The sequence below is a fragment of the Pleurodeles waltl genome, chromosome 7 (assembly GCF_031143425.1).
Source record: "Pleurodeles waltl isolate 20211129_DDA chromosome 7, aPleWal1.hap1.20221129, whole genome shotgun sequence".
In the NCBI taxonomy this organism is placed as follows: Eukaryota; Metazoa; Chordata; class Amphibia; order Caudata; family Salamandridae; genus Pleurodeles; species Pleurodeles waltl.
In genome coordinates, this window is record NC_090446.1 from 618,056,093 (window position 1) to 618,083,469 (window position 27,377).

Consider the following 27,377-nt stretch of genomic DNA (forward strand, 5'->3'; position numbering starts at 1 on the left):
ACTTCCTGAAAATGGAAACAATAAAGGAATTGACTTACGTAGAGGATACTGAGTCCATTGTCAGTCACATTAAAGACTTGAGTCAAAATTGGGTCCCATAGCACACTCATGTCTTTAAAAGCATCAACCGGAACGCCATTGAATCTGGCACATCCTTTCAAGTCTCCAAGAAGCTCATCCAGGGTAAAGTCAAGAGGTCTACTACTCTTAGCAATAATACTCATTTCTGCCTCCTCTAAGGCTGGGTGAATACATGTCAGCTTATTGTTAACAGAAGGGTTGAAGATATTTTCAAAATGATCCACCCAGGCTTGAACAAAGACATGTGATGTTAATTCAAGAATAGATTGTTTTTTTTAAAAAACAGGGCATTTACCGTATTCCAAACAGGATATCATTGTTAGTCTTGGTTGCCTGAACCAGGTGCTACCAAGCCTCGCCCTTAAGCTCCTTTTTCCTAGAAGCAGCACCTTGTTGTATTTTTTCCATAAGAACTTGGTGGCAGAATAGTCCCTTGGGATGCAATGGAGAGCAGCTGTCAACTTCTTAGAGGCCTGCATACACAAGCGATTGAACCAGCCATGTCTCTTGGGGGTCCCTATTCTAGAAGGGTGCTTCAAAAGGGTGTTAAAAGCCCTAGTAATTAACTCAAAGGCTTGGAACAACCCACCATTATCAATAGAAACTAAGGACCAGGTGTACGACCCTCAGTGTTTGGCACGTGTAATTTGCATTTTTTTTCGACTCACATAGTGCAAGTCGCAAACACTGATGTACAGCAGTGTCTGAGACACTGTTTGCGATTCTCAAATGATTTACAAGGGACCTGCCTCATTAATATTCATGAAGCAGGTTGCATTTTGCGACTCATTGGGATTGGCCGGCACTCCCAGGGATGGTGGCCTGCTTGGGTCAGCAGACCACCTTGTCTGTGACAGCTTTTTGAATAAAGCATTTTTTTAAATGCAGCCCATTTTCCTTGATGGAAAAAAGATGCATCTCAGAAATTAAAATGAAAAGTTTTCTTTTCATTTTTTTGGACTGGGCAATGGTCGGTGGGACCACTGGCTGCTCTGAAAAAATGTTGACACCTCCATTCAAAAAGAGGAAGGGGTCCCTTTGGGACACCCTTCTGTTTGAAAATGACTTACCACCTCCTTTAAGGAGTCGGTTATGTATGTATGTTTTGCGACTGCATTCCCAGTCACAAAACATTCATACATACTAATGCAACTCACCACTAGGAAGGGATACCCTTTACATGCCTTTTCTAATACCGAATCGCAAAAGCAAAATGTGAGTCCATAACAAGTTACTGAGTCCCATTTTTCTTTTCGTGCAAGCCAAAACGCATTTTACCAGTTGCAAATGGCCTGATAAAATGCATCATACATTTGCCCTTAAGACCTCCACCCCCCATCAAACTTTCTATTTAAATTCTGTGAATCTCAGAAGAATATATAAACATGTTCGGCCAAAAGTCTTCTCGCAGTTTCCTCACTTCTGCCTGAGCCATGCCTTCTCTTGCATTGATCTGTTCTAAAATAAACTATTTTATGTCTTATAATTGGTGCCCTTCATCCAAGTGATGTTTTACCAAAGGGCATTTAATTTACGGGTTTTGACAGCCGATCTGTGTTCTGTCATTAGAATATGGAAACTACGGCCTGTTTCGCCTACTTAGCCCTGTCCGCACAGGCATATCAGCTGATAATTCACATTTTATATTTTACATTTTGTGAGTGTAAAGATATACTTTTCAGTGCCACTGTCACAAGCCAAACATTGGACTCATTTGAAGTTTCCTTTGACGAGAAAATGTGATCAGCTCCAGAGACTGGAAAAATAGATTGCAGCCTATGTAGAACTTCATTCCTTAGCTGGTCTGGTGACTCCGCTGTGCTCAGAGGCAAAGGCGGGACAATAACTATTATTACTACATAGATACAACAGTTTGGGGGTAAGTTAATAATATCCGTAATAGGTCGCCCAGCCCCTCTACTATGAACCATTGTGTCCCCCCTACCCTGGGGAAAGCTTTCAGTAGGGTTTGCCGTGCGAACTGGGCTGTTTGTGGACCGGCCGTGTTATTGACTGCTGCTGTCTGAGCCGGAAGATGTTGCACACCCCTCACAGAGTTAGAGGTCCTACCCAAACTTAAAACGCTGCCTAGTGTGCAACAGCCAACCTCCATCCGGCACCCAAAGGCAGATCATGGCAAGCAAAATTGTGGAGCTGACAGTGCAGAACAGGGGAGGGTCATCCATCTGACTATCCCAATGGCAGGTAGATTTTGAATTTTAATCTTGAGCAGGAGGCATGGGGTGTAACTGGAGCCCTCCAGTCAGCATTTGGATTGGCTTGATAGATTGATTGACAGTAGAAATAACACAACATGCCTTAACAGATAAAAGTTCATCAGTGGCCCTCAGCCTAGAACATAGAGGTACAAGCAGTCCTTAATTTGTAAATAAAAACATGGCGGTGCCCAAAGCCCTCCTCTTAAACATGCGGCTATTGCAATTAAATGTGCTAACATGGAATACTGAGGCAGCGTAATCCTAAAGCTCTGTCGGGCCTCTTCAGTCCATTTACAGCCACCCCCTGCCCCTTCAAATCACTCCTGCAGCTTTCTGGTTTCTCCCATTGTGACGCTTTTTCGTTTTCCCCTTTCTCCGTCTTTCCCATATGTGTCTTGTGCTCGCAGTAAATACTTGAGGCAGAAAAATAAGCGCCGGCCCTCAAAAATATGTGCCGGTGCTCCGCACCGGAAACAACTGGCACAAATTAAGCACTGGGTACAAGTATTGTTTATTTGAGAGTTTGCAGAAGGGTCAGGATTCCTTAATCCCTAGTGCCTTTTCCGCTTAGTGAAAAAAGGCGTTATTATGAGGTGAAATAGAAGCTGTACCAGGGATCGGTCCAGAGTCTACCGAAGAAACATCATTAGAAGATAATAGCACTGAAACCAGCCCACGAGCAGGGTCCTGAACAGATTCACACAAAACCTGTGCACCAGACTCCCCTGGAGACATGGACCCAGACCCGAATTCTGTGCCAAAGTGCCAAAGAGATAGTGAAATGTGTGCTCTATTTCCTTATTTAAAGCCCCTATTGTGCGTTTAATGTATCCATCCAGGTAGGAGAAAGAGCAGTTAGGCTTAGCAAGGACTGGAAGTTTGCAGATCCCCATTGTGGCACACAAACAATAGTCAAACACAGAGCTCAACAATATCTTAAAGACTCCATAAAGGTCTTCCTAAAGGAGGTAACACAGGGGGGTGGCCCAGCCTTTGCCCAGCCCAGCCTAGCCTCATACGGGCCCTGACAAGCACAGACAGGCCCCCTGTTGGCCCAGTCTTTGCCCAGGCACCTGCCCGGGTGTGTCCCGTGCATGTCCAGTGTTGGAGGAGTGAGCTTATTTGCTTTAAAATTGGTTACCCTCAAGACACATCATGACAAGGATAGCTATCTCAGCACCACGTTACATAAAGTTTGTCCCATCTGCACTGCAAAAACACGGAGATCCACTATCCCACAAGCAATAATACACAACCAAGCCCCACACTTCGAACATGGCTAAGACTACAATATCATATCATATTCCCTACAACAATAATAACCACTAAGAAACAACACACACTTTTAACAGGGCACACAGCACCTTCCATACACCTGATACAGCATATAGTTGGCCTAGCACCATGCCCACAACTACACTTACACATATGGTACATACTAACATCTAACAAAACACGGTGGACAGAAGTAATACTATACATCCAATAAGACACAGAGGCACCACCTACAGCCTCGTTATGAGTGACCCAGTACTCTTCCCGTTATCTCTGCTTCCCATCTCTTCTCAGAATTACTGACAGTATAGGCATACAATGATAACGTTAGTGGGGAGGGGATAGAGCTAGCAAGGAATACAAGTGAGAATGAGGAATTACTGGGAGACTCAGTAATTTAGGAATGACTTCTGGACAGTTTGGTTGCTTTCAGTTGTCAGAATTTCCAAGTTAAACACATGGGGTGCATTGATTTACTTTGGATCTTGTCATTCCGAAGGGAAGGAAACAGGTACTCCACCACAAGGTAAGATTTTATAAGTATTTTAAAGTACCATTTAAAAGCAAACACTCAGCTCCTTCAGCCAATCAACCTGTTGACTAAGAAGATACTCAAGCAATGGGCATATCCTTCAATCACCAAAATCATACACACACAGGCGGACGGATAAACCACACCCATTTGACCGAGCATATGACCAGACAACATCAGCTGGAGTATCACAAGCTGAAACAGCCTTTGGTCTGCAGTGGTGAACCAAGTGGAAAGTCACCAGACTGCCAAAAGCCAGTGGCAGAAAGTGAGATTTATAAATGTAAACATGGCAAGTTGTTAAACCTGTCAAATTTCCGTTTCAAAGAACAAGCATAGCTTATATTCAAGAGTGGAAGTTCAATGCAGCTCTGGTGCCTGCAGCTGGAAATTCATTGGGCTACAGTATGATTGCATTATTCACTTTTGTGACAGAAAACAATGGAAAAAAACGTGTGGTATCAAAGATGATGATAACCTATTCTTCAAAAGTTTAGAGTCCCCAACCATTGGCTTTCACTAGATGTAAATCTGATGGAATTGCTAAAAGTGGCAAGGTACTTCCATCATAGCAGAAATATAACATTTTGTGAAAACGCATTTACCTTCCCCTTCTGGTCAAAGATATCAGTTGAGTCACCTTGCTATCACTGTAACGTTATAGCATAATGGGGGGAGAGATGTTGCCTAGCCTGACTTCAATGATCAGGAATGGAGAGGGAAAACACACAATATGGGATACAAAACATTTTTTTAAATATGTAACATTGCTGTCATAAGAAGAACTCCGCACTCATTTTGTATTTCTGACAGGTCAGCGCATTAATGTGCTTGCAGCAAAGTTCCCAGGGTAACAAAAGGGTGACAGGTTTGAGTACTGAAAGGTCAAACGTAGTGATGGGGTGTCAGAATACCTTAATCAGACCTTATCATCTGGCTGTTATATTATCCCCTGAACGTAGTTTACACAAATATCACAAATATCACCTCAATGAATTAAATAACAGAAAATCTAGACATATTTTTGTACATGGTATGTAAGACACAAATATTCTGACATAATAATTTAGCTAATGATGTTTTAGTCTACGACCAATATAGCCAGTGACCCTTAGGAGGAAAATTACTTCATCATAGAGCAGAGTATTTGTGATGCATGACGTACACAATGCATTCATCAAAGTTATAAGTCGTATTATTTTTACATGTTACTATGATGAGCCCATCAGGTGAACCTGACTATATCATCTTAAGTAAAAAAAAGTCTACAAAAGCAAGAAAATGTAGCATAAACCTTTTCAAAGGAGTATAAGGAAGTACAGTACAATTTCCAGTTGCTTGAAAAATGACTGTAAAAAGTTAAAAGATGTTTTACCTCTCTACGGTTGTTCCGCTGCTGAAGGAACTCTCCTTTCCATTCCGCATCTCCATTGTCAGTGGTGTGTCTGCCAGCTTCCCCATCTCTTGATGGGCCCTGTCCCCACAGCGATGAAGAATGGGTGTTAAAGGGGGCTCTCTGCTGGTGGGTCCTACCCGCCGGCAGCGCATCAGGCGCTGGTATGCGGTTCTGAAGTCCCTGTTCAGAGCTGCGTACAGAATGGGGTTGAGGGCTGAGTTGGCATAACCTAACCACAGGACAATAAAGAAGGCAGTTTTATCGACTAGAGTGTCATTCACCCCCTGGTAGGTGAACACAGTGAAATAAGGGAACCAGCAGATAATAAAGGCCCCCATGACCGCCGCTAGCGTCACTGTGGCTTTGTGTTCTCTTACAGTGGGCAGCGCTGGGCTTACAGCATTACAACAGTTTGCATGGTTTATCCTTTTGGCTTGCTCCCTGGCAATTTTGAATATTTTATAGTACATCATACACATAATAACCAAAGGTAGATAAAATGTCAACAGGCCATCCACCAGCACATACTCTCGATTGAGCTCAAACTGGCAATCACTCTTGTTGTCCGAATCTCGAAGGTTCTGAACTTTTTTGTCTTTTGTGTTCCATCCCATGTGAATTGGAAGGAACGACACCATAAGTGACACTACCCAAATGACAAGCATTGCTATGACAACCCGGCAGGGAGTGACCAACATAGAGTAACGAAGTGGGGCTGTGACCCCGTAGTAGCGGTCCAGGCTAATCATGAAGAGATTGAGGATGGAGGCTGTGCAGAGCATGACATCTAAACTGGTGTAGATGTTGCAGAAGGTGGCACCGAAGGGCCATTCTCCATACAGCAGATCAACTGCAGAGAAAGGTAGCACCAAAATACCGAGCAGGAGGTCAGTGATTGCCAATGAGACGATGAAGCAGTTGGTCAGGCTCCGCAGCTTGCGATCAAAACGCACAGCAAGGCAAACCACCACATTGCCACAGACAGTGATGAAGATAATAAGGACAAGAAGCAAACCAACCAAAACATTGTAGGCTACAGGTCTCCAACAAGGAACTTCAGTGTGGTTGAGGCTGTCGGCCATGCTTTCACAGTAAAGATCCCCCTTTCCTGTCATTTATGCTATCACTTGATATTATGTTTTATGTTTTCCTTAGGCTATGGGCATGGCTTGAAGAGATCTTGTTTTCTTAGCCAAAATATTTCCCCGAAATTATTTTTCTTGCTTAGAGAAGCTCAATTTCCAAGGAGGTAGGATTCAGTCTCATGTAAAAGCCACCTTAGGTCTCGAAACAACAAAATGTTCTGAATCTTGGGAGTCTTGACTGAAAATTTGACAGGAGCCAAGCACTTTGCATGTCATGAACATGGTGTCCTGTTGTTCCCTTGAAGAGTTGTTTTGGAATCTCATTCCAATCCATATACACTGGATACCTGGTTGGCAGCTCACTGTTCTAACAAGAGTTTTTTTTCTTGAAACATTATCATCCAACTTCTCCACTTTCTCTTCTTGACTCTGATTGGTCCCCTTTCTTGTTTTAGGAGGTCGAGGTAAGGAGTGTCTTGAGTCCACTCATCCGTAGCTGACTGCTACAACACGGGAGAGAAAGAGGAGGCAACACAAATCCTGCCACATGGCTCTCTGTTGGCATAAGTTCAAAGAGGGAGGGAATGCCAAAACTAGCAGCTGGTCACGAAATGAAGAAGGCTTGAGGATATCTTCATGGGCAGAGAATGCCACAGATCAGGATCTGGGACAGGAAAAAGTAATGCAACATGTTATAAGCTGGCATTAAACTTACAAAATGAATAAACAAATGCTGTTGTTTTTGACAAAAAATAAACACATTTAAGTACTAGTATATTTTGGAGAAATTAAGTTTGTTAGAGCATGAAAATGCCTGTGGCTTCCTTGAAATGTTCAAATTCATACAAAACTGTAGTTTAAGTAATTCTAAGGTAGAGATTTTTAAACTGCGAGGCTCGTCCCACCTGGAGGTCCATGGCTGTATTTCCAAGAGGGAGCAAATGTCTAAGCAAGTACTTGTGAATAAAGATGGCATGGAAGTGCAATATACATATTTGGTATGTTTGGAGGCTGTTTTCTTTCATTTGAAGTGCATACAAAAAATTATGGGAACTGTGATCCTGAGTGTCATGAGGTCAGGATCAGTGGATTTGGTGGCAGAGTCAAATATGTGGCTTAAAAGAACAAAATATTGAAGCATCTTTGAAGTTTTTTTCATCTTCTTGCAGTTACATATAAAATGACAAAATAAACGCAAGGTAAACTAATCAGTCAGAATGTGCTCTTTTACATTATTAAATCTCAGTTGGTTAATATGGTCACTGCAGACGTCTGTGTATTTGACCAGAGACCAATTTATAGTGCTATGAGGTCCAGACTCTCACAGAAAGCACTGTGAAAATGTAAGTGATTTTTTAAAAACTGAATTACATGCAATATGATAGGCTGCCACAAAGTTATTTAGTATTTAAGATAAGATTAGTGATTTCAGAATATATATTTTAGTAATATGTAATCAGATTGTACCTAACTCAGACATATTTCTATAAGTGTCCATTAAAAAGACACATTCCAAAACTCAGCAGATAATACTCTTGCATTATCTCTAAAGAAGAATACATATCTGCCACCAGTCTTCAATTTAATCTTCAAATGACTCCATCGATAAAAGCTTCTTCTGGCTACCAAACAGCCTTTACATGTTCTGATTAACCAATTCTGCACATTTAGACTTTTTTTTTGAGGTAACAGCATAGGGAATAGACCTGTTTCTTCTTTGGTTCTCTGCCCCTACCTTGGCTTCACAAATTGAGATCCCTCCCACCCCCACACAATTGCTTTCAGCAAGAAGCACCTCAAGGTTGACAATAGGAATTCAGGGATGGTTGCTTTTAATTGAAATTGATTTTGTAAAATTAAAAAGGTTTGGTTATGTCGTTCCCTGTAGATTCCAACCACTTTGACCTCTGTTTACTTGTTTAAATGTGAGTTAGGTGTTATCAGGGTCTCAGATCTGAGCACCTGGACAGCTGGGGCCCTAAAATATTGACCCAGAAGAAAAATCCATCAATAACGTCACAGAGGTGGCCCAGAGATTAACAAGTTGTGAAAATAAGGTGGAAGAGAACCTTGAAAAATGGGGAGGAATGATTAACAAAACTGAAGAACACCCTGATGATCACACCTCTAGAGGAGCTATAGAAGGGACTGTGAACACTGAATAACACACAGCAGAGATTACGTACAAGAGAGTGGCAAACAATATAAAATGTATGTACAATGGATAACTAGAATGCCTGATCACTGTGTATACTACCAAGATAGTTCCAGTGTTTAACTAGAATGCCTGATAGCTGTGAGTACCACCAAGATGGTTGCAATTGTGATGAGTATGTGTTTATTTTTCTAAGAGCTAATAAAAAGACAGAAAATAGAGGTGGCTCATCGGAGGGGTGTGCTATGTGGGGGATAGTTTTTGTTTACAAATGTGGAGAGACAGCTTTCTCACACAGGTGCCCCAGTAGGGATGCAAGAGATAGAGGCTTTTCTTTTAAAGGGCCAGCTCTGCACATTAGTGTAGCATATGAAGTGACATTGGAGTCAAGGATGTGTTGGGCCACTGCACAACATTTATGGATGTCTCACTATCAAAAAGAGGAATAGGTGCCCATTTTATTTGTTTTACCATTAGGGGACAGGCTCCCTTTGATATGTAAAGTATAGAGCCCCAAAAAAAGGGGCAGGGGCCGAGATGTGAGGGTTTTATTGTACACAAAGGGGCAGATAGCCTTTTTTGAGCATCAGGCCTAAGAGTGTTGGCCCAGTGGAGAGGCAGAGGGAGCCACAGGGCTGTAGGCATCATTGGTGATACATGTGCAGTGGCAATGGGTCCTGGGGTTGTGAAGGGTCTACCAAATACTAATTATGGCTGTTTTACTATCCTTCCTTGCTTTCATTAGGACCCAGTGCACCCCTGTCATGTCGGTGTTGCTTGGAGCCTTAGAACATTGGCCCAAAGGTGGGGAAAACTGAAGCAGAGGAGCCACCATAGGTTGAGCCCCAGATAGGTGATGAAAACAGGTTTGGCAAAATGGTGGGGGGGGGGCGGGGGCTCATGTTTTTAATAAAGTGCAGGGGAGACAACCCACTTTGGAAGGCAGTAGCTATCATTAGTGAAACAGGTGTAGTAGCAGTGAAGCTCAGAATGTGAGGGACCCACTGCATTATAATTATGACTATCCTTACAAAAGGTGAACTGCGGTTCATTTTCCTTGCTAGTATTAGGAGTGAATGCAGCCTTGCTATAAAGAGGGGGACAACACGTGGGAGCTCATTTTTATTCTGAAAAGGACAAAAGGCCTGTTTCAAGATTGGAGCAAAGGTCAGGCATGGCGGGGAGGTGGTGAAAGAGGCAGAGGAGACAGCAAGCTACACGGGGCAACATCTATCATTAGTGCAGTAGGTGTAATTGCACTGGGCTCAGGAGTGTGAGGGGCACACAACATCCCTGTTATAGGGCAGGGTGTTTGGCCAATTTCTGTTTTTGTTTGATGCATGTTCTCCTTTATAAGTCTCACATTTAGTAAAGGAGTATGAGCTTCAGAAAAAACAACCCTGAAAAAAAATCTCATAATACCCTCCACCTGAGCTCAGCCTGCCCCTCGTACTGCCACAACATTTGCCATAACATGTTGGGGGGGTCAACTACAAAGCATTTTTCTTAGGGGAGTTCACAAGAAAAAAGGGTGAAGACCTCCGCTTTCAGAATAGCACTTCATTTAAAAGCATAGAAATACAAATGTTAAAATGGCCTAGCCTTAATAGCCACATCTCATGAACAAACACACATAGGGGGTCATTACAACCCTGGCGGTCAGTGAAAATGTGGTGGTACAGGCTGGCGGTACTTGCTGCTATATTATGACATTGGCGGGTTGGCTGAAGCCAACCCGCCAATGTGCCATTCCAACCGCCACTCCATATCCATCTCCAGCCCGGCGGCCACCAGTGTTCGGTCTGCAGGATTATTACCCCGCCTACCGCTATGGTTTTTGTGGCGTTAGTAAGCCACGAAAACCATGGAGGTAGGCCATATCAGTGATAGAGAATTCCTTCCTTGTCAATGATAGTGGTCTTCCCCCCACCTCTCCAGTTACCCCTCCCACCCCCTACATCCACGCCCACCTGCACACACACACACACACATGCATACGCACACTCATTCACACATACATATACACATGTATACATCCAATCACAGACACATCCGCATACACTTCCAAAAATACACGCAGACATACATTCACACTTCACAACATAAACACACTCACACGTCCGTACATGCACACACACATCCAACACTCAACACACACCCACATTCACGCACACACATACATTCACACCCCCCCACACACAGACACAACAGTAGGTGCCTTTGTGCGAAAAAGCCGGGGCTCTATTGGTGTTGCTCTTCATCATCTCCTTAAATTGACTCCTTAATATGACGAAATTGCTACTGGCTTCTGACTCTAGTGTTGGTCACATTTTCACATTAACAGCACCAATGTGATCTGCCGTCATATGGGAGCGAAAAACAAGCTGGACAGTCCTGCACTTGAACTTCTTAAATCGTGCTCTGCTGAAGAAGGGCTGGCTAAGGTGTCACCAGTTCCTGTGGTGTGAAGTTTCGGCCCCTGTGTCCAGTATTGTCTACTATGGTAGCTCGCAGAGTTTTGAGAGCAACAATTTTGGAGGAGATCTTTACATCAGAAGAATTTGTTTGTGCTTTCCTGGATCCACCCATGATCCATTTGTACCACACAATAGCAGCATAGAACAGCAAATGACACAGCCTGGAAATTTGGGGTCTGGGCCGTTGTAGATACTGCAGAAAAAAGAATGGCCTAACTTGCAACCAAGTGGATATGCAAATGGAAGATTGTTGACCTATATAACCTTTGGAGAGGAAGCCCGGGTATAATCATGATCATAATACCTGTCATCTTTGGTGAAGTGAAAATTCAATGTACGCTTCGGAATATCTGTTAAACTATATTGGAAGCATAGAGCAGAAGCACGCTTTCCGTTTCTGAATTTGATGTAGATCCTTGCCTTGGCTGCAGGCTATTCAATGATTGGGAAGGAATATAAAATAGATGAAGCCTGCAGTTCTGTGTATTATAAAACCCTCAAGGAACTGCCCTGATGAAGGCGGCCTCCCGAGTTAGAGGACTTCTGCCGAAACGTGCATAGGCTTTGTTCCTACTTTTGTTGGTGCAGAGGATTTATGTTTTTACTATTATCATACAAGAGTGAGTGAGAATTGTTATTCAAACAATAGTATTTTTGTCATTTTGAGTTGCCTTACGGCCATTGCTGAAAGAAGAAATGTTTATATTTAATTGCAATCAAATATATTTGTGAGTTTTAAAAGTTATACATGTTTTATGTCTTGTTATCACTTTTGTGTTGTCTTGTCTTTTGTGGCACCTGGTTTTTGTGAGTTACTGTTGTCTTATATCTGTATATTTGTTCTTGTTGTATTATATTGTTTATGGAATGCTTATATATGGATCAGGCTTCTACTTGCTTAAACTTCTTGTCTTGTATGTGTATATTTATAAGAGTTAAGACATTTTGTTTTCTTTTTGTACATACACATTTAATAAATATTATCTTTGAATCTACCTTAATGAGTTCTTGTTTTGTATTTGTTCAGAAAGGTTGAATATTAATTGAAGCTCATTTTCTCCTTGTTCGTACTCAAACACCCCCATCCCCCTCCCCTGTCAGAGACCCGACTTACCTGGATCCAGGGGGTCCTCTGGGCAGGAGACGGGATGCTGTTACTGCCAGCAGCGCCTGCCAGCAGAACACCACCAGGCCGTATTATTTCTCATAATACAGCTGGTGGCGGCCTACTGGCGTGGTGCTGCTGGTGGCAGAAGTGCCACCTTACCGCCATCCGCCAGCATGGCCACCGCTGGATTTCCACCATTCTTGTGGCGGAAATCCGGCTGTGGTCATAATATGGTGGATGGCTGGTAGCCGAAGCGACGGTCTTTTGGTGACCGTCGCCATGGCGGTAGGCTGCTTTTACCACCAAAGTTATAATGAGGGCCATAATCTGTTGTCTACTTCCATATCTGGTGTACTGTACAGAGGTTCAAACATGTAATCAGCTTATTTATTTATGACCTTTGACCTGCTTGGCCAGTGGTCCACTCCCCGCTTGCACAGCACCCCCCAGCTGTCCTCGTTTCTCCCCACCCCACCCTCGCTGCTCCCTTCTGATCCCTGGGGTCTAGTGGTAAGCGTAGTGACTGTAATACTATTATTCTTGTGATTACTGTTTTGTAGCACTGTTATTCTTGTGATTACTGTTTTTTATTTTCTGCTTTTCGCGCCTGTTCCCGCCGGATTTTTGTGCCCACCAGCACCTCGGCTCCCCTAAGCCGTCTCCTTTTCCCCACCACTGCGTCCCTGTGGCCCCGCCCTCCTGGAGCCCCCATTCTCTCCCGCCTCCCAGCTGCTCCTCCCTCCCACCTCCCCCTATTAATGGCGGTCGCTATGCGTTATGGTGAGTGACCTTTGACCTGCTTGGCCAGTGGTCCACTCCCCGCATGCACAGCACCCCCCAGCTGTCCTAGTATCTCCCCACCCCGCCCTCGCTGCTCCCAGATGATCCCTGGGGTCTAGTGGTAAGCGTAGTGACATAATATACTATTATTCGTGTGATTACTGTTTTGTAGCACTGTTATTCTTGTGATTACTGTTTTTGTATTTTCTGCTTTTCGCGCCTGTTTCCGCCGGATTTTTGTGCCCCCTTGCCCCCCCAGCGCCTCAGCTCCCCTAAGCCGTCTCCTTTTACCCGCTGCTGCGTCCCTGCGGCCCGCCCCCCTCGAGCCCCCATTCGCTCCCGCCTCCCAGCTGCTCCTCCCTCCCACCTCCCCCTCTTAATGGCGGTCGCTGCGTGCCCACGCTGCTGGCACGCCGGAGGCAAGCCCGTCTGCGCCCGTCCGTGCCTGGACTGCGGCCAGCACCACCACCCCTGTTCCGCAGGACCCCCGCACCTCCAGACGCCACTACATGGCCAGCGACCTCAACGCCCTCAATCCCGGCCGCATCTCAGCATGCTTCCAGTCCTCACCGAGAAACACCAACGGACCCTTCTCCTGTCGCACCTGCAACTTCACCTGCAACAGAATGAATAAACCTCCAAAGACTGGAACAAACCACCTCCACTGCATACTCCTCAACACCCGCTCCGCATGCAAGCACGCCATCGAGCTCTGGGATTTGTTCAACATCAGCCCTCCAGATGTAGCCTTCCTGACCGAAACCTGGTGGAACGACTCTTCGGCACCCGACATCGCCATAGCCATCCCGGACGGCTACAAGATCACCCGCAGGGATCGCGCCAACGGAATCAGAGGAGGAATAGCCATCGCCCACCAATCCACCCTCAAAGTCTACACCCACATGGATGACACCCCAAGACCGCCAAACACCTGCACTTCTGAATCCACACCGACCCCAAAACCACCCTCAGAGGAACACTCATCTACAGACCCCTGGACCATGTGCACCTTTCAGCGACTCCATCGCCGACCTCACCAGCACCCGCAAACTCACTTCCATGGACAACATCCTCCTCGAGGACCTAAATTTCCACCTTGAGTACAACAACGACGCCAACTCCACTTCTCTGATCGCCAACCTCGCCAACCTGGGCCTCAGAAAACTCGTCACCACACCCACCCACATCGCCGGCCACACGCGTCACCTTCAACCACACCAACGAACTCCACTGGACCAACCACCACTGTATCCACTTCACCTTCAAGAAACATACCAAGCACCACCGCACCCAACAACCACCCCGTCGCTGTTGGAGCAAAGCTACTGAAGACAAGCTAACCAACACCCTCGCCCAGAACCCACCTTCCGACCCCACCAACCCAGACACCACCGCCCATAACCTCAGACAGTGGATCAACGACTGCGCCAACACCATTGTGCCACTCAAGAAACCCCACCGGCAACCAAGCCAGGAAAAAAACCACCTGGTTCACCGACGAGCTTCAAACCTCCAACCGCGACTGCCGGAAACTTGAACAAAAAAATTGTTCCTCGAACGCACACCTGACAGCCTTGCAGCTCACAAAGACGCCACCCGCAGGCATCACCAACTCATCAAACTAGCCAAAAGATCCCACTTCAAAGACCGCCTGGATAACAATGCACACAACAGCAAAGAGCCCTTCAGCATCATGAAAGAACTCTCCAACCCCAGCACCAACGTCAACGACATCCATCCATCTCAAGAACTCTGCGACGCGCTGTCCACCTTTTTCCACTGGAAGATCACGACATCCACGACAGCTTCAACACCACGGCCACGCCAGACCCTACCCCCAAAAACACCACCCGCACCAACTGCCTGACCTCCTGGACCAACGTCAATGACACAGAGACACGTAAGATCTTGAACTCCATCCACTCAGGATCTCCGTCAGACCCATGCCCACACCACGTATACAACAAAGCCGACGCTACCATCGCCCCCCAACTACGGAAGGTCATCAACATCTCCTTCGAAACAGCGATGTTCCCGGACAGTTGGAAGCACGCCGAAATCCACGCCCTCCTCAAGAAGCCCAAGACAGACCTCAAGGACCTCAAGAATTTCCAACCCATCTCCCTTCTCCCGTTCCCGGCGAAGGTCATCGAGAAAATCGTCAACACGTAACTAACCCTTCACCTCGAAGACAACGACATCCTGGACCCCTCCCAGTCAGGCTTCAGACGAAACCACAGCACTGAAACTGTCCTCCTCTCCGCCACAGACGACATCAGACACCAAATGGACAACGGCGAAACATCAGCCCTCATCCTCCTGGATCTGTCTGCCGCCTTCGACACGGTCTGCCACTACACCCTGAAAACACACCTCCACGAAACCGGAATACAAGAAAAAGCCCTCGACTGGATTACCTCCTTCCTCTCTGGCAGAACCCAGAGAGTCTGCCTCCCTCCCTTCTGATCTGAAGCCACCAACATCATCTGTGGCGTCCCCCAGGGCTCATCCCTCAGCAAGACGCTGTTCAACATCTACATGGCCCCCCTCGCACAAGTGGCCCGCCAACACGACCTCAACATCATCTCTTACGCCGACGACACCCAGCTCATCCTCTGCCTCACCAAGGACCCACGCACCACCAAAACCAACCTCCAGGAGGGAATGAAGGCCATCGCCGAATGGATGAGAAGCAGCCGTCTGAAACTGAACTCGGACAAGACAGAGGTCCTCATCCTCGGACCCACCTCCTCCGCCTCGGATGACTCCTGGTGGCCTACCTCCCTGGGAACCCCACTGACGCCGACCGACCACGCATGCAACCTGTGCTTCGTACTTGACTCCTCCCTCTCCATGTCCAAACAGGTCAACGAAGTCTCCTCCTCCTGCTACAACACCCTCCACATGCTGCGTAGAATCTACAAGTGGATCCCGACAGAATCAAGAAGAACAGTAACACAGGCCCTCGTCAGCAGCAGGCTAGACTATGGCAACGCACTCTACACAGGTATCCCAGCAAAAAACCTACGACACCTCCAACGCATCCAAAACGCCTCCGCCCAACTGATCCTCAACGTACCCCGCCGCAGCCACATCTCCCACCACCTGAGAGACCTTCACTGGCTCCCCATAGACAAGAGGATCACGTTCAAGCTCCTCACCCATGCTCACAAGGCACTCCACAACACCGGGCCAGCCTACCTGAACAACAGACTCATATTCTACACCCCCACCCGTCAGCTCTGCTCCACAAACCTCGCCCTCGCCGTCGTTCCCTGCATCCAACTAAAGACCTCCGGCGGAAGATCCTTCTTCTTCCTCGCCGCCAAGACCTGGAACACCCTCCCGACCAACCTACGGCAGACCCAAGAACTACTCACCTTCAGAAGACTTCTCAAAACCTGGCTCTTCGATCAGTAGCAGCAGCACCCTCCCCCCTCAGTGCCTTGAAACCCTCACGGGTATGTAGAGCGCTTTATAAATTCTATGATTGATTGATTTATGATGGTAACACTTATGGTGTACTGATGAAGCTTAATGGTACATCTGCTGCTTTAGTGTTGTGATCTTGTCAATAATTGCCAGGATGTCAACATATGCACCTTTATATGAATACATTGTACTGGATCATCTAGGACCCATAGAGAGGTATTCTTGTGGTTCCAATGGTATTATTAGTTGCTCTTGCAAAGAAAGTGATCCTATTTCCAAGGGAACTACCCCACAACTACTACCCTACATTTGACAATGCCTTCACCAGGGTTTCAGGAACAGTATTCAATCAGATATTAGTGCTAGGTTCGAGGTCAGCCTCTCAGCGGGCCTTCAGTTTGTATAACTCCATCTAGCCTAGGAGAATTTTAAAAACCCATTTTGCACTGGGACGTTGGTGATCCTGTAATTGGAACAAATGATGAGGCTTTACTAGACCACTACATTGGTTCTATGTGGTCAGTGACCACTTTCTATGTTTTTCAATTTTTGTCCATATTTTTATTTTGATTCACTTTGTTCACAGGGGGAGTTGTTCTGGTACTTTCTATTGCAAATCGAATGTGTCTATACCATTTTTATTTCATTCAATTTGTTCACAATTTTCCGAGGGAACATCTCTAGTCCTTGTCATAAAGACCCCTTTAGAAGTGGTCCTTTTTAATATTGTGTGTGTATCTTTAGTTCTGCTGTATAATTGGTTCATACAAAATCTCATATGGTACCACGCACAACCGCAAATTTCAACAGACTATTCCAACCTATCCTTATTTATTTTAGAAAACAGAATATAAGGCCAACATTCTAACCTAGCTGTGTAAAAATGCACCTGTCATACCTGCACTTAGAATAGCAAATGCTATAGGTATCAAGAATTTCAAAGATGTGGGCACAATGTTGAATTTCGAGATTTGCTCTGAGAACACCCTGATAAAAGGCTAATAAATCAAAGCTTATTCCCATGATATTCCCTGATTTTCCATGTGTGTCCCATCCAGAAACTTCACCTGCATTTAGCGGGTGAACACCAGTAATGTACTAATATAATTTTGACTGTGATTCCAATTTGGCTAACAAACTCAGAATTGTATCCTGAGAGGATCACTTTGAGGCGGGTGGAAACAGCACATTTGCCAAAACTCAGAAGACGCCATGTTCACAAAACGCACAGGTCCCCCACCTCATTTAGAAGCACTGGACTTGCCTCTGCTGAGCAGGTGGAGGAGGCAAAACCTTTGCAACCCAGCAACTTGGCAGCTGGCCCCAACTTCCCTAAACAGTTATTAAAATTGACTCTTTACTGTTAATTAATGCCATAGCCCTGCTAGTCATGAGCCTGTTGGCTTTAATATGTTGTGGCAAATTTATCTACGTGGGTATAAGGTCACCAAAAGTGACACAAACTAGTCTTAGGTGTTGATTTGTTTTGTATTTCCAGAGCAAATCTTTTTTTGCTCTAAGGTTTCCTAAACCTAAGGCAAAAAAGTGTTTCTGTTTTTTTGTCCTATAGGTTGCCCCATGGGTGTTGCGTGGACGTCTCCACACTACCACCCATTTTTTTTTTTATCTAACATCCCATCTACTGCAATTAATAGACAGGGCTTTGCACCATACGATAATGCCCTCTTGAGATAGGCGTTAACCTGGGAAAATATTTTCATTTCTCCTAATTTTGCATGAATGTTGCACTCATAGTGCATATACAATGTATGAAAAGATTTATAGTATGCCTTAGTATTGTGTTTTATGCCACAAGGGTATTTTCTCCAGTGCAAACCTATGCTAGCCATCACTCACACACCTTTGCACTATGATGCTAAGATATGTGTGTGGTGCTAAGCTCCATATTGGTGGATCAGCACTGGAGAAGAAAGTAGAAACACCATATTTTAATAGATATAAGTCTTTGATGCTCTAGCCTGCTAGTACAAAGCAAGTCATCACCTTTGATTGCTGCATTGAGTTGCAGTAGAAATTAGAAAAATGTTTCTCCTTGGGCCTTGTACAGGAACTTAATTTAGGCAAAAATAATACTGCACATTGATCCCACGCACTATGTGCACAATGTGCATGGATAGCCTGAGCACAAGGAAGCACATCTGTGCAGTGACCTCAAATCCCACTACATTGATATTTACAGTAACATAGATCGTGGCTTAAACATATCTTAAATGTGAGATGTTGTTTTGAAATGCATTACATGATAATTGTCGTATTTATTCATTTTTAAATACAATTGTCCTTACGGTTTGCGGGACCGTAGACTTTTATTACTTTACTGTATATTAGTTACCCATGAATCATAATTCAGGCTATTCAAATGTACACAAATAAATTAAAATGGTTAATTAGCTAGGCTGAACACAACATATATTTTACAATAATACCGAAGAAATGTGAACCAAGCTACAGAAGTCTAAACACAAGTTTTGTATCTGGTACACAAAAAACTGTGGTCTATCTCCCAAACCCTACATGACAAACATCTCTTCGAGATAAACGAGATAAAATACTTAGTCTATGACCTTACCACAAAGGTACAATAACATATTGCATACAATTTTAACAACTCAATAAACTTTTTGCTTGGCAGGGTAAGCAGGATTCACTAAAGATTGTAAAAAACATCCTCGGTTTTACGTCGTACCCACACCAAGTTACCCTAGTGATCACTGGGCTTGTTGTCTTCAAGAGCTCGAAAATGCGTCTAAGACGACCCAATGTCTTTATTGATCTATGTCACTTAGCGCATTATTAAACACAACATTTTGTGTTTAGACCCCTTGTGTCTAGCTAAAGAGTACAACTACACAGCAGCATGATGCAATGCAGCTGAACTGGCTAGGGTACAGCGGTTTAGTGGACGATTCAATCTAATCAGTAAAAAAACAGCTCACAGACAAACAAAGCACTCATAAGGGCATAGAGAGGTTTGTGCCACCTGAGCATCTCTTTTTTGACACTCCGGTTTTACAAACCTCTCAGCCATGCCGATCAGGCCACACAAAGCCACTTTGCAAGGATTTGCATGACCTCATTGATATGGAGTACGAAAGCAGCGCAAGTCACTTCTTTGCCTTACTCTGCGCCACGGAGGCGTTCAGTGGGCACTGGGGTGGGTTTTCCCATGCAACACTCATGGATTTTGATGCTGCCCCAGATTTGCATAATCATGTAAACCTGGTGCAGTGGCAAAACCTTACGTCTCCCCAGATCAGCCGCAACCAAGAGAAATATTTTCATTTCTTCACGATTTTTCCTCTTTCCATGTGTGCTGCATACTGCAGCATACATAGAATGAGGAAAACGCCTCTTGGGACTGTTTTATGCAGGAAGGTCTTCCTTCCTGCTCAAAAACAATCCTGCATGCCCCTCAGGCACTCTTGAACAATCATGCAAGGGTGCCTGAATTGGTGGTAGGCAGCCAATATGTGGGCCAGTGCAGGAGGAAAGGGCAGGAATGCACCATATTTTATAAATGCCTTTTCATGTTGACGTAGGGCATTGCAGCAAGAAGGCTCACAACTCTGCCCTATGCCAGTTCCCCATAAATATGGGCCATAGCTTCTCCCACACTTCCATTCAGAGGAGCACACCTCTAATAAGACTGGGGAACTGAATATATCTATCAGTTTTGCATGTGTTCCTTTCACCAAGTCTAGGTGCAAAGAATATTCAGCAAAGTACTGTAAAACACACAGCATATGTAGGCCACACAAGCCAGTGACTGATACAATTTATAAGGGTCACAAATACTATAAAGTAGCTACCTAGGTGAATTGAGATTGGACACTTTATGATATCATAATCCTCTTCCAAAGATTAGTATCGGGTGATTCGCTATAACATTGATAATTTGCCCCATACTAAGCCGTTCTTGTCATATTTAATGAGCCAATTTTATCAATAAATTATCGAAAACATTTCGTAGTATCTTTATTCTTTTGCCAATAAGTGAAATGCTCACCTCTATGATATTGCCCACACTATTGGCATTAAAGCTGATTCCAGTGTTCTTGTAAAGATGTACATTTTTATAACCATTCAACATGACAAGTTTGTTTTGCAGTCGAAGCGCATAATCACAAATCATTTGGGTTTTTCTTTTCAACTTACTCCTTCATTGAGTGAAGAACATCACTGAATTAAGACATAAATATACTCAGCAAAACAATGTTTATGTTTAGTTCATGAAGAAAGTTTGGCTGTAAGTAAGTCATCTGGGACAAATTATTCTTTTGTTGGGCCTCCTGATTATTGTAGACGAAAACGTCATCTGTTGTGCATTTACCATAGAAAATATCACAACTCAAATGGTTTTTAAACTATTCCCTAAACTATTCCTTAAAATGTGTTGACTTTGCCTAACTTCTGCAGAGACATCCATAAAACAGTGAACCTGATTTTACAAGCCATGCTTGAGTCTGTGTGACTATTAGGTCCTCAGATAATTGCAGGCTTAAAAACAAAATCACATTGCTGCTGCACAGTCAGGAATTGTGGGATTTTGCCATGGTAAATAGGATTTCCTTTCACAGAATTATCCCCTAGTTTGTGTAATGGCAGCATTTAAGCATTTAAGGTGTTCCACTGTGGGTTCACCTGCAAAGATTAGTAAACACCCTCCAATTTGTAGGTTTGTTGGTGTTTTGCAGGATGTTTACACATCTATTGTTAAGGTGGAAATGGTGAAGGAACATCTCCATGTTGAGAGGTGTGTAGCAAAAGTGTTTTCCCAATTCAGAAATGAAAAACAAAGTTTCATGATGCAAATGCACCTTGGCATTCCATTTCCATCTAGAGAAAAGCACACTCAAACATTTCAGTTTTGCCGAAATAAGTAAGCATGTAAGTACACATGGAAATCTGTGACAGTCACAACTTACTAAAACTACAGATGACATTCTATATGTTACTCAAAACATAGGCGTTAAGCACTTGAGTAAATTGCAAACATTTTTCCTATCGTTTTATAACTTGGGATCCTTGTGTGTGCCTGGTACCTTTTGGAACAAGAAATCGGAACACATTTTGAACTTTATTTGTCAATCATTTCCACATTAAGAGCAGAGAATTGCCCTTTATTTGTCAATCATTTCCACATTAAGGGCAGGAAACTGTCAAACAATGCATTCTCTTTCTGCACAGCATTCTGTTTCATTCTTTCCTCATTTCCTTCTCTTTGACTAAATGCTACTAATAACATATGCAGCTGTATCACCTCACCCTTTACCTTTGTCAATACTTTTTTAGGTCAAGCCCAGGCAGTGTGCATGCACTGTCTCTTGACATGTTGTAATCTACTTCTGTGGGCTTTCACCATGCCCATCACACGCCCATCAATTTCATTTGTTCCTTGGTCTGCCTTTCAAACTTTTTTTGGTTTAATTGGTAAATGATTTACATTTGTCCCACGTTTTGGCTGTTTTGTTCCCGCCTTGTGACTGACACTGTTGCATGGATTACTGCAGGATCAGCCATATATGTTAGTGTCAGCGCACTACTTTTTTCTTTTGCCTCAGCTTGTTTTCTTACTTTCCTGCTCATGTTCTGCTCCATATCTCCGCCCAGATGTCTGTGTTACATTTAGCCCCTTCATTCTCTCCTTGTGATATCAGTGTTGTAAATTCCCCGCTCCCACCCCCCTCCCATTGTATATCTTGTTTTCTCTGTTCCTTCTTCCTTTGAGAAAGTGTCTTGCGCAGGATGGGCCTGGACAGTTTCTTGAAGAGTCAGAGGAAGAAAAGCTGCACCTGCTAGTCGCTCTTTATTCAGGAATTTAGTTCATCCTGTTTGCTTTAGAAGATGCCTCTGGCTCAGCTTGCAGATCCTTGGCAGAAGATGGCCATAGAGAATCTGGAGCGTGGTGGGGTAAGCCTTGATGTCACGCATGAAGACATACATCAGGCAGTGCAGTGGCTCTTTATAGCGGGCGCTGTTCTTGCTATGCACAACATTCTCAATATTTCAGCTTTTTAAATTAAAATTATTGCATTTGGCGTCGGGGCTGTGGTGCAAAGCGGGACGATGCGACATGCGGTGCCCACAGGTCACGGTGCAGGCTGCGGATTGGTGACGGCATCCAGCAGCATCCAGCAGCATCGGTGAGACCAGGGCTGCGGTATGAAGGGAGGTGATGTGATATGTGGTGTCTCCAGGTCATGGTGCAGGCAGTGTCATCGTCGTTGCTAAAGCACTGTCGTCTGTAGGCCCAAGTCGGCAGTGCGGGACGGGTTCCGTGCGGTGTCCCTGGGTCGCGGTGCAGACAGGGATGTCTGTTGAAGACACTGGAGTCGATGGTCCTGGTGTTGGTGGACTGGGGCTGTGGTGCGGGACAAGACGGTGTTTTATGTACCTCACGAGCGGTGTCCACAGGCCACGGTGCAGGCAGCGGCACTTGTGTCAGCAGGAGCGATGTCATCGGGGATGCCCAGGCTGCGGTGTGAGCAAGGCGATGCCAGAGTGTGAGGCCCACAGGTCACGGTGCAAGAAGCGGCTAAGTGAGGCTGTCGGGTGGCAGTGAGACCAGGGTTGCGGTGCAAAGCGGGACAGTGTGACACCATGTGGAATCGGTAGGTCACGTGCAGGCCAGCGGCATCGTTGGCGGCGTTGCAATGTTTTTTTTCCTTGAACAGCACAAAACACACAGTTCGCAGTACTGTAGGCAGATGAAACTGAATTCTTTGATGTCCTGAGACTTCTAACAGGAGGCAAGCCTTTGGAGAACTTTCTTCAAGCAGGATACACAGCAAAGTTCACCGTTTGCTTTCTTATAAGGCAGAAACAGCAACTGCAGGCCAACTCAGCAAAACAACATAGCAAAGAGGCAGTCCTCCCCCTCCAGCTCTTCAGCTCCTCACCTTGGCAGAGGTTACTCTTGAGTCCAGAAAGATTCTAGGAGTCTGAGGTTTTGGGTCCAATACTTATAGCCCTTTCTGCCTTTGAAGTTGGCAAACTTCAAAGGAAAGTCTCAGTTGTTTGCAAGATCCTTCCTTGTCCAGGCCAGGCCCCCGACACACAGCAGAGGGTTGGAGGCTGCATTGTGTGAGGGCAGGCACTGTTCTTTCAGGTGTAAATGACCACTCGTCCCTTCACTCTAGCTCAGATGGCTCATTAGGCTATGCAGGCTACACATCAGCTCCCTTTGTGTCACTGTCTAGAGGAGAGGTGTAAACAGCCCAACTGTCAAACTGACTCTGACAGGGAATCCACAAACAAGCAGAGTCATAGACTGGCTTAAGCAAGAAAATGCCCACTTTCTAAACGTAAAAAGGAACAGCTGATGGACGGAATGCTGAACAATGCAAACATTCACCTCCAATCACAAAGATCTGTCTTTAATCCAATATTTTTACTCACCATGCCATTCCAGTTTGGACCCAGCCATATGCAAACCAGTCTTGAACCTGTTCCTCATGGAAACAGTCCACTCTGAACCAAAAACAAACATCATAGAACCAGTTTCAGGGTATCACCCTTCATAAGCTAGGCTAGCTTGAATCCAGTGGAGCAGTGAGCACGGGACCCAAGTCTGGGAATACCATTCCCACTTGGGGCAGCAAATGCAAAAAGGAACAGATGATGGATGGAATGCTGAGCAATGCAAACATTCACCTCCAGTCACAAAGATCTGGGTTTAATCCATTGTTTTTTTGCTCACCACAGCAGCCCAGTTTGGTCCCAGCCATATGCAAATCAGTCTTGACCCTGTTCCTCATGGGAACAGACCAGCCCAAACTGCCAAGCCAGGTTCTCCCTGGACCAGAAGCAAGCATCCTAGGACTGGTTTCAGGGTATCACCCTTCATCAGGTAGGCTAGCTTGAATCCAGTGGTGCAGTGAGCACGGGACCCACGTCTGGGCATACCCTTCCGACTTTGGGCAACAAATGCAAAAAGGAACAGATGATGGATGGAATGCTAAAAAATGCAAACTTTCACCCCCAATCAAAAAAATCTGGGTTTAAGCCATAATTTGTTTCACCCCATCTCCCCAGATTGGACCCAGCCATATGCAAATCAGTCTTGACCCTCCACCTCATTACAACAGACGAGATAGAACTGCCAAGCCAAGTCCTCTCAGTACCAGAAACAAACATCCTGGGACTAGTTTTAGTGTATCACCCTATATCAACCAGGCTAACTTGAACCCAGTAGCGCAGTGAGCATGGGACCCATGTCTCGGCATACCCTTCCCAGTTGGGGCGACAAATGCAAAAAGGAACAGATGATTGCCGGAATGCTGAACAATGCAAACATTCACTCCCAATCACAAAGATCTGGGTTTAATCCCTCGTTTTTTTGCTAACCACGCCACCCCAGTTTGGACGCAGCTGTATGCAAATCAGTCTTGACCCTGTTCCTCAATGGAACAGTCCTGTCCAAACTGCCAAGGGATCTGTGGATTCTTTGATTTTTGATGATCAGTCCCGGTCGTGCTCTGACCTTACAGACTAAGGGTCATTTCTAATGCCCTAGCGCCACCTTGTGCCACATTAACGTCATTATTTTTTATATTAATGTGGCCCGACGGGGCCGAAATCCCCACATTTACAGGGTGGCACAATGCATGCTATATACCTGTGCCCTACATTATGCCTGCACCAGGGAAAGGAAAGGGGGCATTTCCCCCGTTATGGGAGCCATAAAAATGGCGTAAGTAAATCTATGAGATTCTTTAGAATGGGGCCCTATGTACTCTGCAGGAGTAGCGCCAATAATTTGGCGCTTCTCCTACAGAGTATATCAATAGCGTCATGAGAAATTATGCTTTTGCCCCCTACCCTGTGCCACGGTGTGCTGTATTTTAAATACGGCGCACAGATGGTGGCAGTAGGGGGGTTCTAAAGGGCACAGGGAAAGTGGCGCTGCACTCAGTGCAGCGCCACTTTCCATAAATCTGCCCCTAAGGTTTTCTGTGTACGAACACTTTTAGAGCTCTCTTGTGCCTCTCCACCACACCCCTGTCCCCGGAAATTAATAGTGATTATTTTTTAATTCATAAATAGGACCAATTAGCACTGCCGCATGAGAACACTTAAGTGACGTTAAACTTCTGTTAGACTGAAACACAAAATGTAAAGAAAACTCTCTCTCTGGCTATCTTACATTTTAAACAAAGGTGGCAGGGTTTCCTTGGCTGAGGGGTTGAAGGGACATCAAGGACCATTAGGGGCAACAGTACTGAAGTTTACCTTAACCTTAATCAGGAGCTAAACTTGGTCCCATGTGGTTTATATGACTCCCCAACTACAAGTATACTTGCAGTCAGTGCCTACTTCACGTGAGATAAAGTAGAGCGAATCTAGGTAAAATACAGCACAACAATCAGAGGTTGAAAATCTCAATTGTTTTTGAAGGACAAATTCAATGCAGGTGTCAGAAACAAATATGACAAAATTGACTAGAAAATGCAAGAAATAATAATAAAATACTGTATATTAGACAACATGTACCTATTTTAGACATAATTTCATGCTTCTTCATATATTCATCCACAATCAGACCCAGTACACAGAAACTAAATTGTTATTCAAAAGCAACAAATGTTTGAACCTCTGAACAATAATCACAGCTGCAGTAAAGATGGAAATACCCAGCCAGAGCTGTGATTATTCAGCTCTTTAATATTGTCTCAAAATAGATCAATATATTCACAGTACAAAATGGTAACAAAAGTAGTAGAAAGTATCCAATAGACAATGAAAAAAGTAATGCAAAGGAACCCCTTGAAAAAAATCGATCAGTAACTATCAACACTACATACTATTTACTGTCACTAACAGATCATGAACAGAAGTGCATTCCTGAGGCGAAACAGAGCACAAAAACAATTTATCTGTGTTGAAATGGTCCATCAATGTGTATGACCAAATTCGTGGCCGGACTGGTAAACCTAAAGCAGACCCAGCAAAAATACTCAAACCAACCCCTCTCCTTCGTCTCCTCACACAATGTTTCTACCTATCAATTCTCTCTCTCTCATGCCCATCTCTCCCTCATCTCGCTCTCTGATCACTATCTCTCTACCTTTCCCTTCGCTCTCTTTCTCTTTTTGAGCCTTCTCCAGCCTGTTGTAATTAACTCCAGGGAGTTGGGGAAAGCGACAGGGGCATGGCTTTACCTGTCTCCGAGGGCTTCAGCCCACTGGGAAAAAGCCCGGTGGAATAAAAGGCCTGTCTGCCTCTGTACGTATACTGTCTGCTATCACTAAGTGATCGTAATCACAGCGCTAAAATAGATGATTGCTCTGCTCCTGCCAAAGCTGAAATGCTTTGCTTTGAACTTGAAAACCCTTATGTGCACTACAACAGTGTTCACGAAAACATGAAACCAGACACATTGGTTATCAACAATACAAAGGGCCTGATTTAGAAGTCGGCGGAGGGGATACTCCATCACAAACGTGATGGATATCCCATCCGACGATTCACGGTCCCTTTCTATCCTATGGAGATCGCAATATGGCAGATGGGATATCCGTCATGTTTGGGGCACAGTATTATCTCTGCTGACTTCTAATCAGGCCCAAATTATTTAATGGGGGGTAGAAAAACTGTAGGGCACTGTGTCCTTGACACTAGAATCCTTGGGATGGCAAGGGGCTTCAATTCGGCAAGGCCAACAGCAGTGTAGGTCGGCAGACCTTCAGCAGGGTCCTTGCATGTTTGCTTGCAGCCAGCTAGACAACTCTCTTTGTGTTCAAGAAATGTTGAACAAGAGATAAGCTCTTCATTAAATACCCAATTTCAGAGAGATGGGAAACACCCTAATAGCAAT

At 44.7% G+C, this 27,377-nt stretch overlaps 1 protein-coding gene across 1 annotated transcript in view; it reads right to left on the bottom strand.

Moving 5' to 3' along the window:
* The window catches only part of HRH2 (histamine receptor H2), a 536,633-nt gene that overhangs the window by 312,848 nt on the left and 196,408 nt on the right, over window positions 1-27,377 (bottom strand). Inside the window, exon 2 of the mRNA XM_069244591.1 lies at window positions 5,483-7,252. Within this exon, the coding sequence (XP_069100692.1) occupies window positions 5,483-6,618 (1,136 nt within the window). The 5' untranslated portion in view covers window positions 6,619-7,252. The remainder of the gene's footprint in view (window positions 1-5,482; window positions 7,253-27,377) is intronic.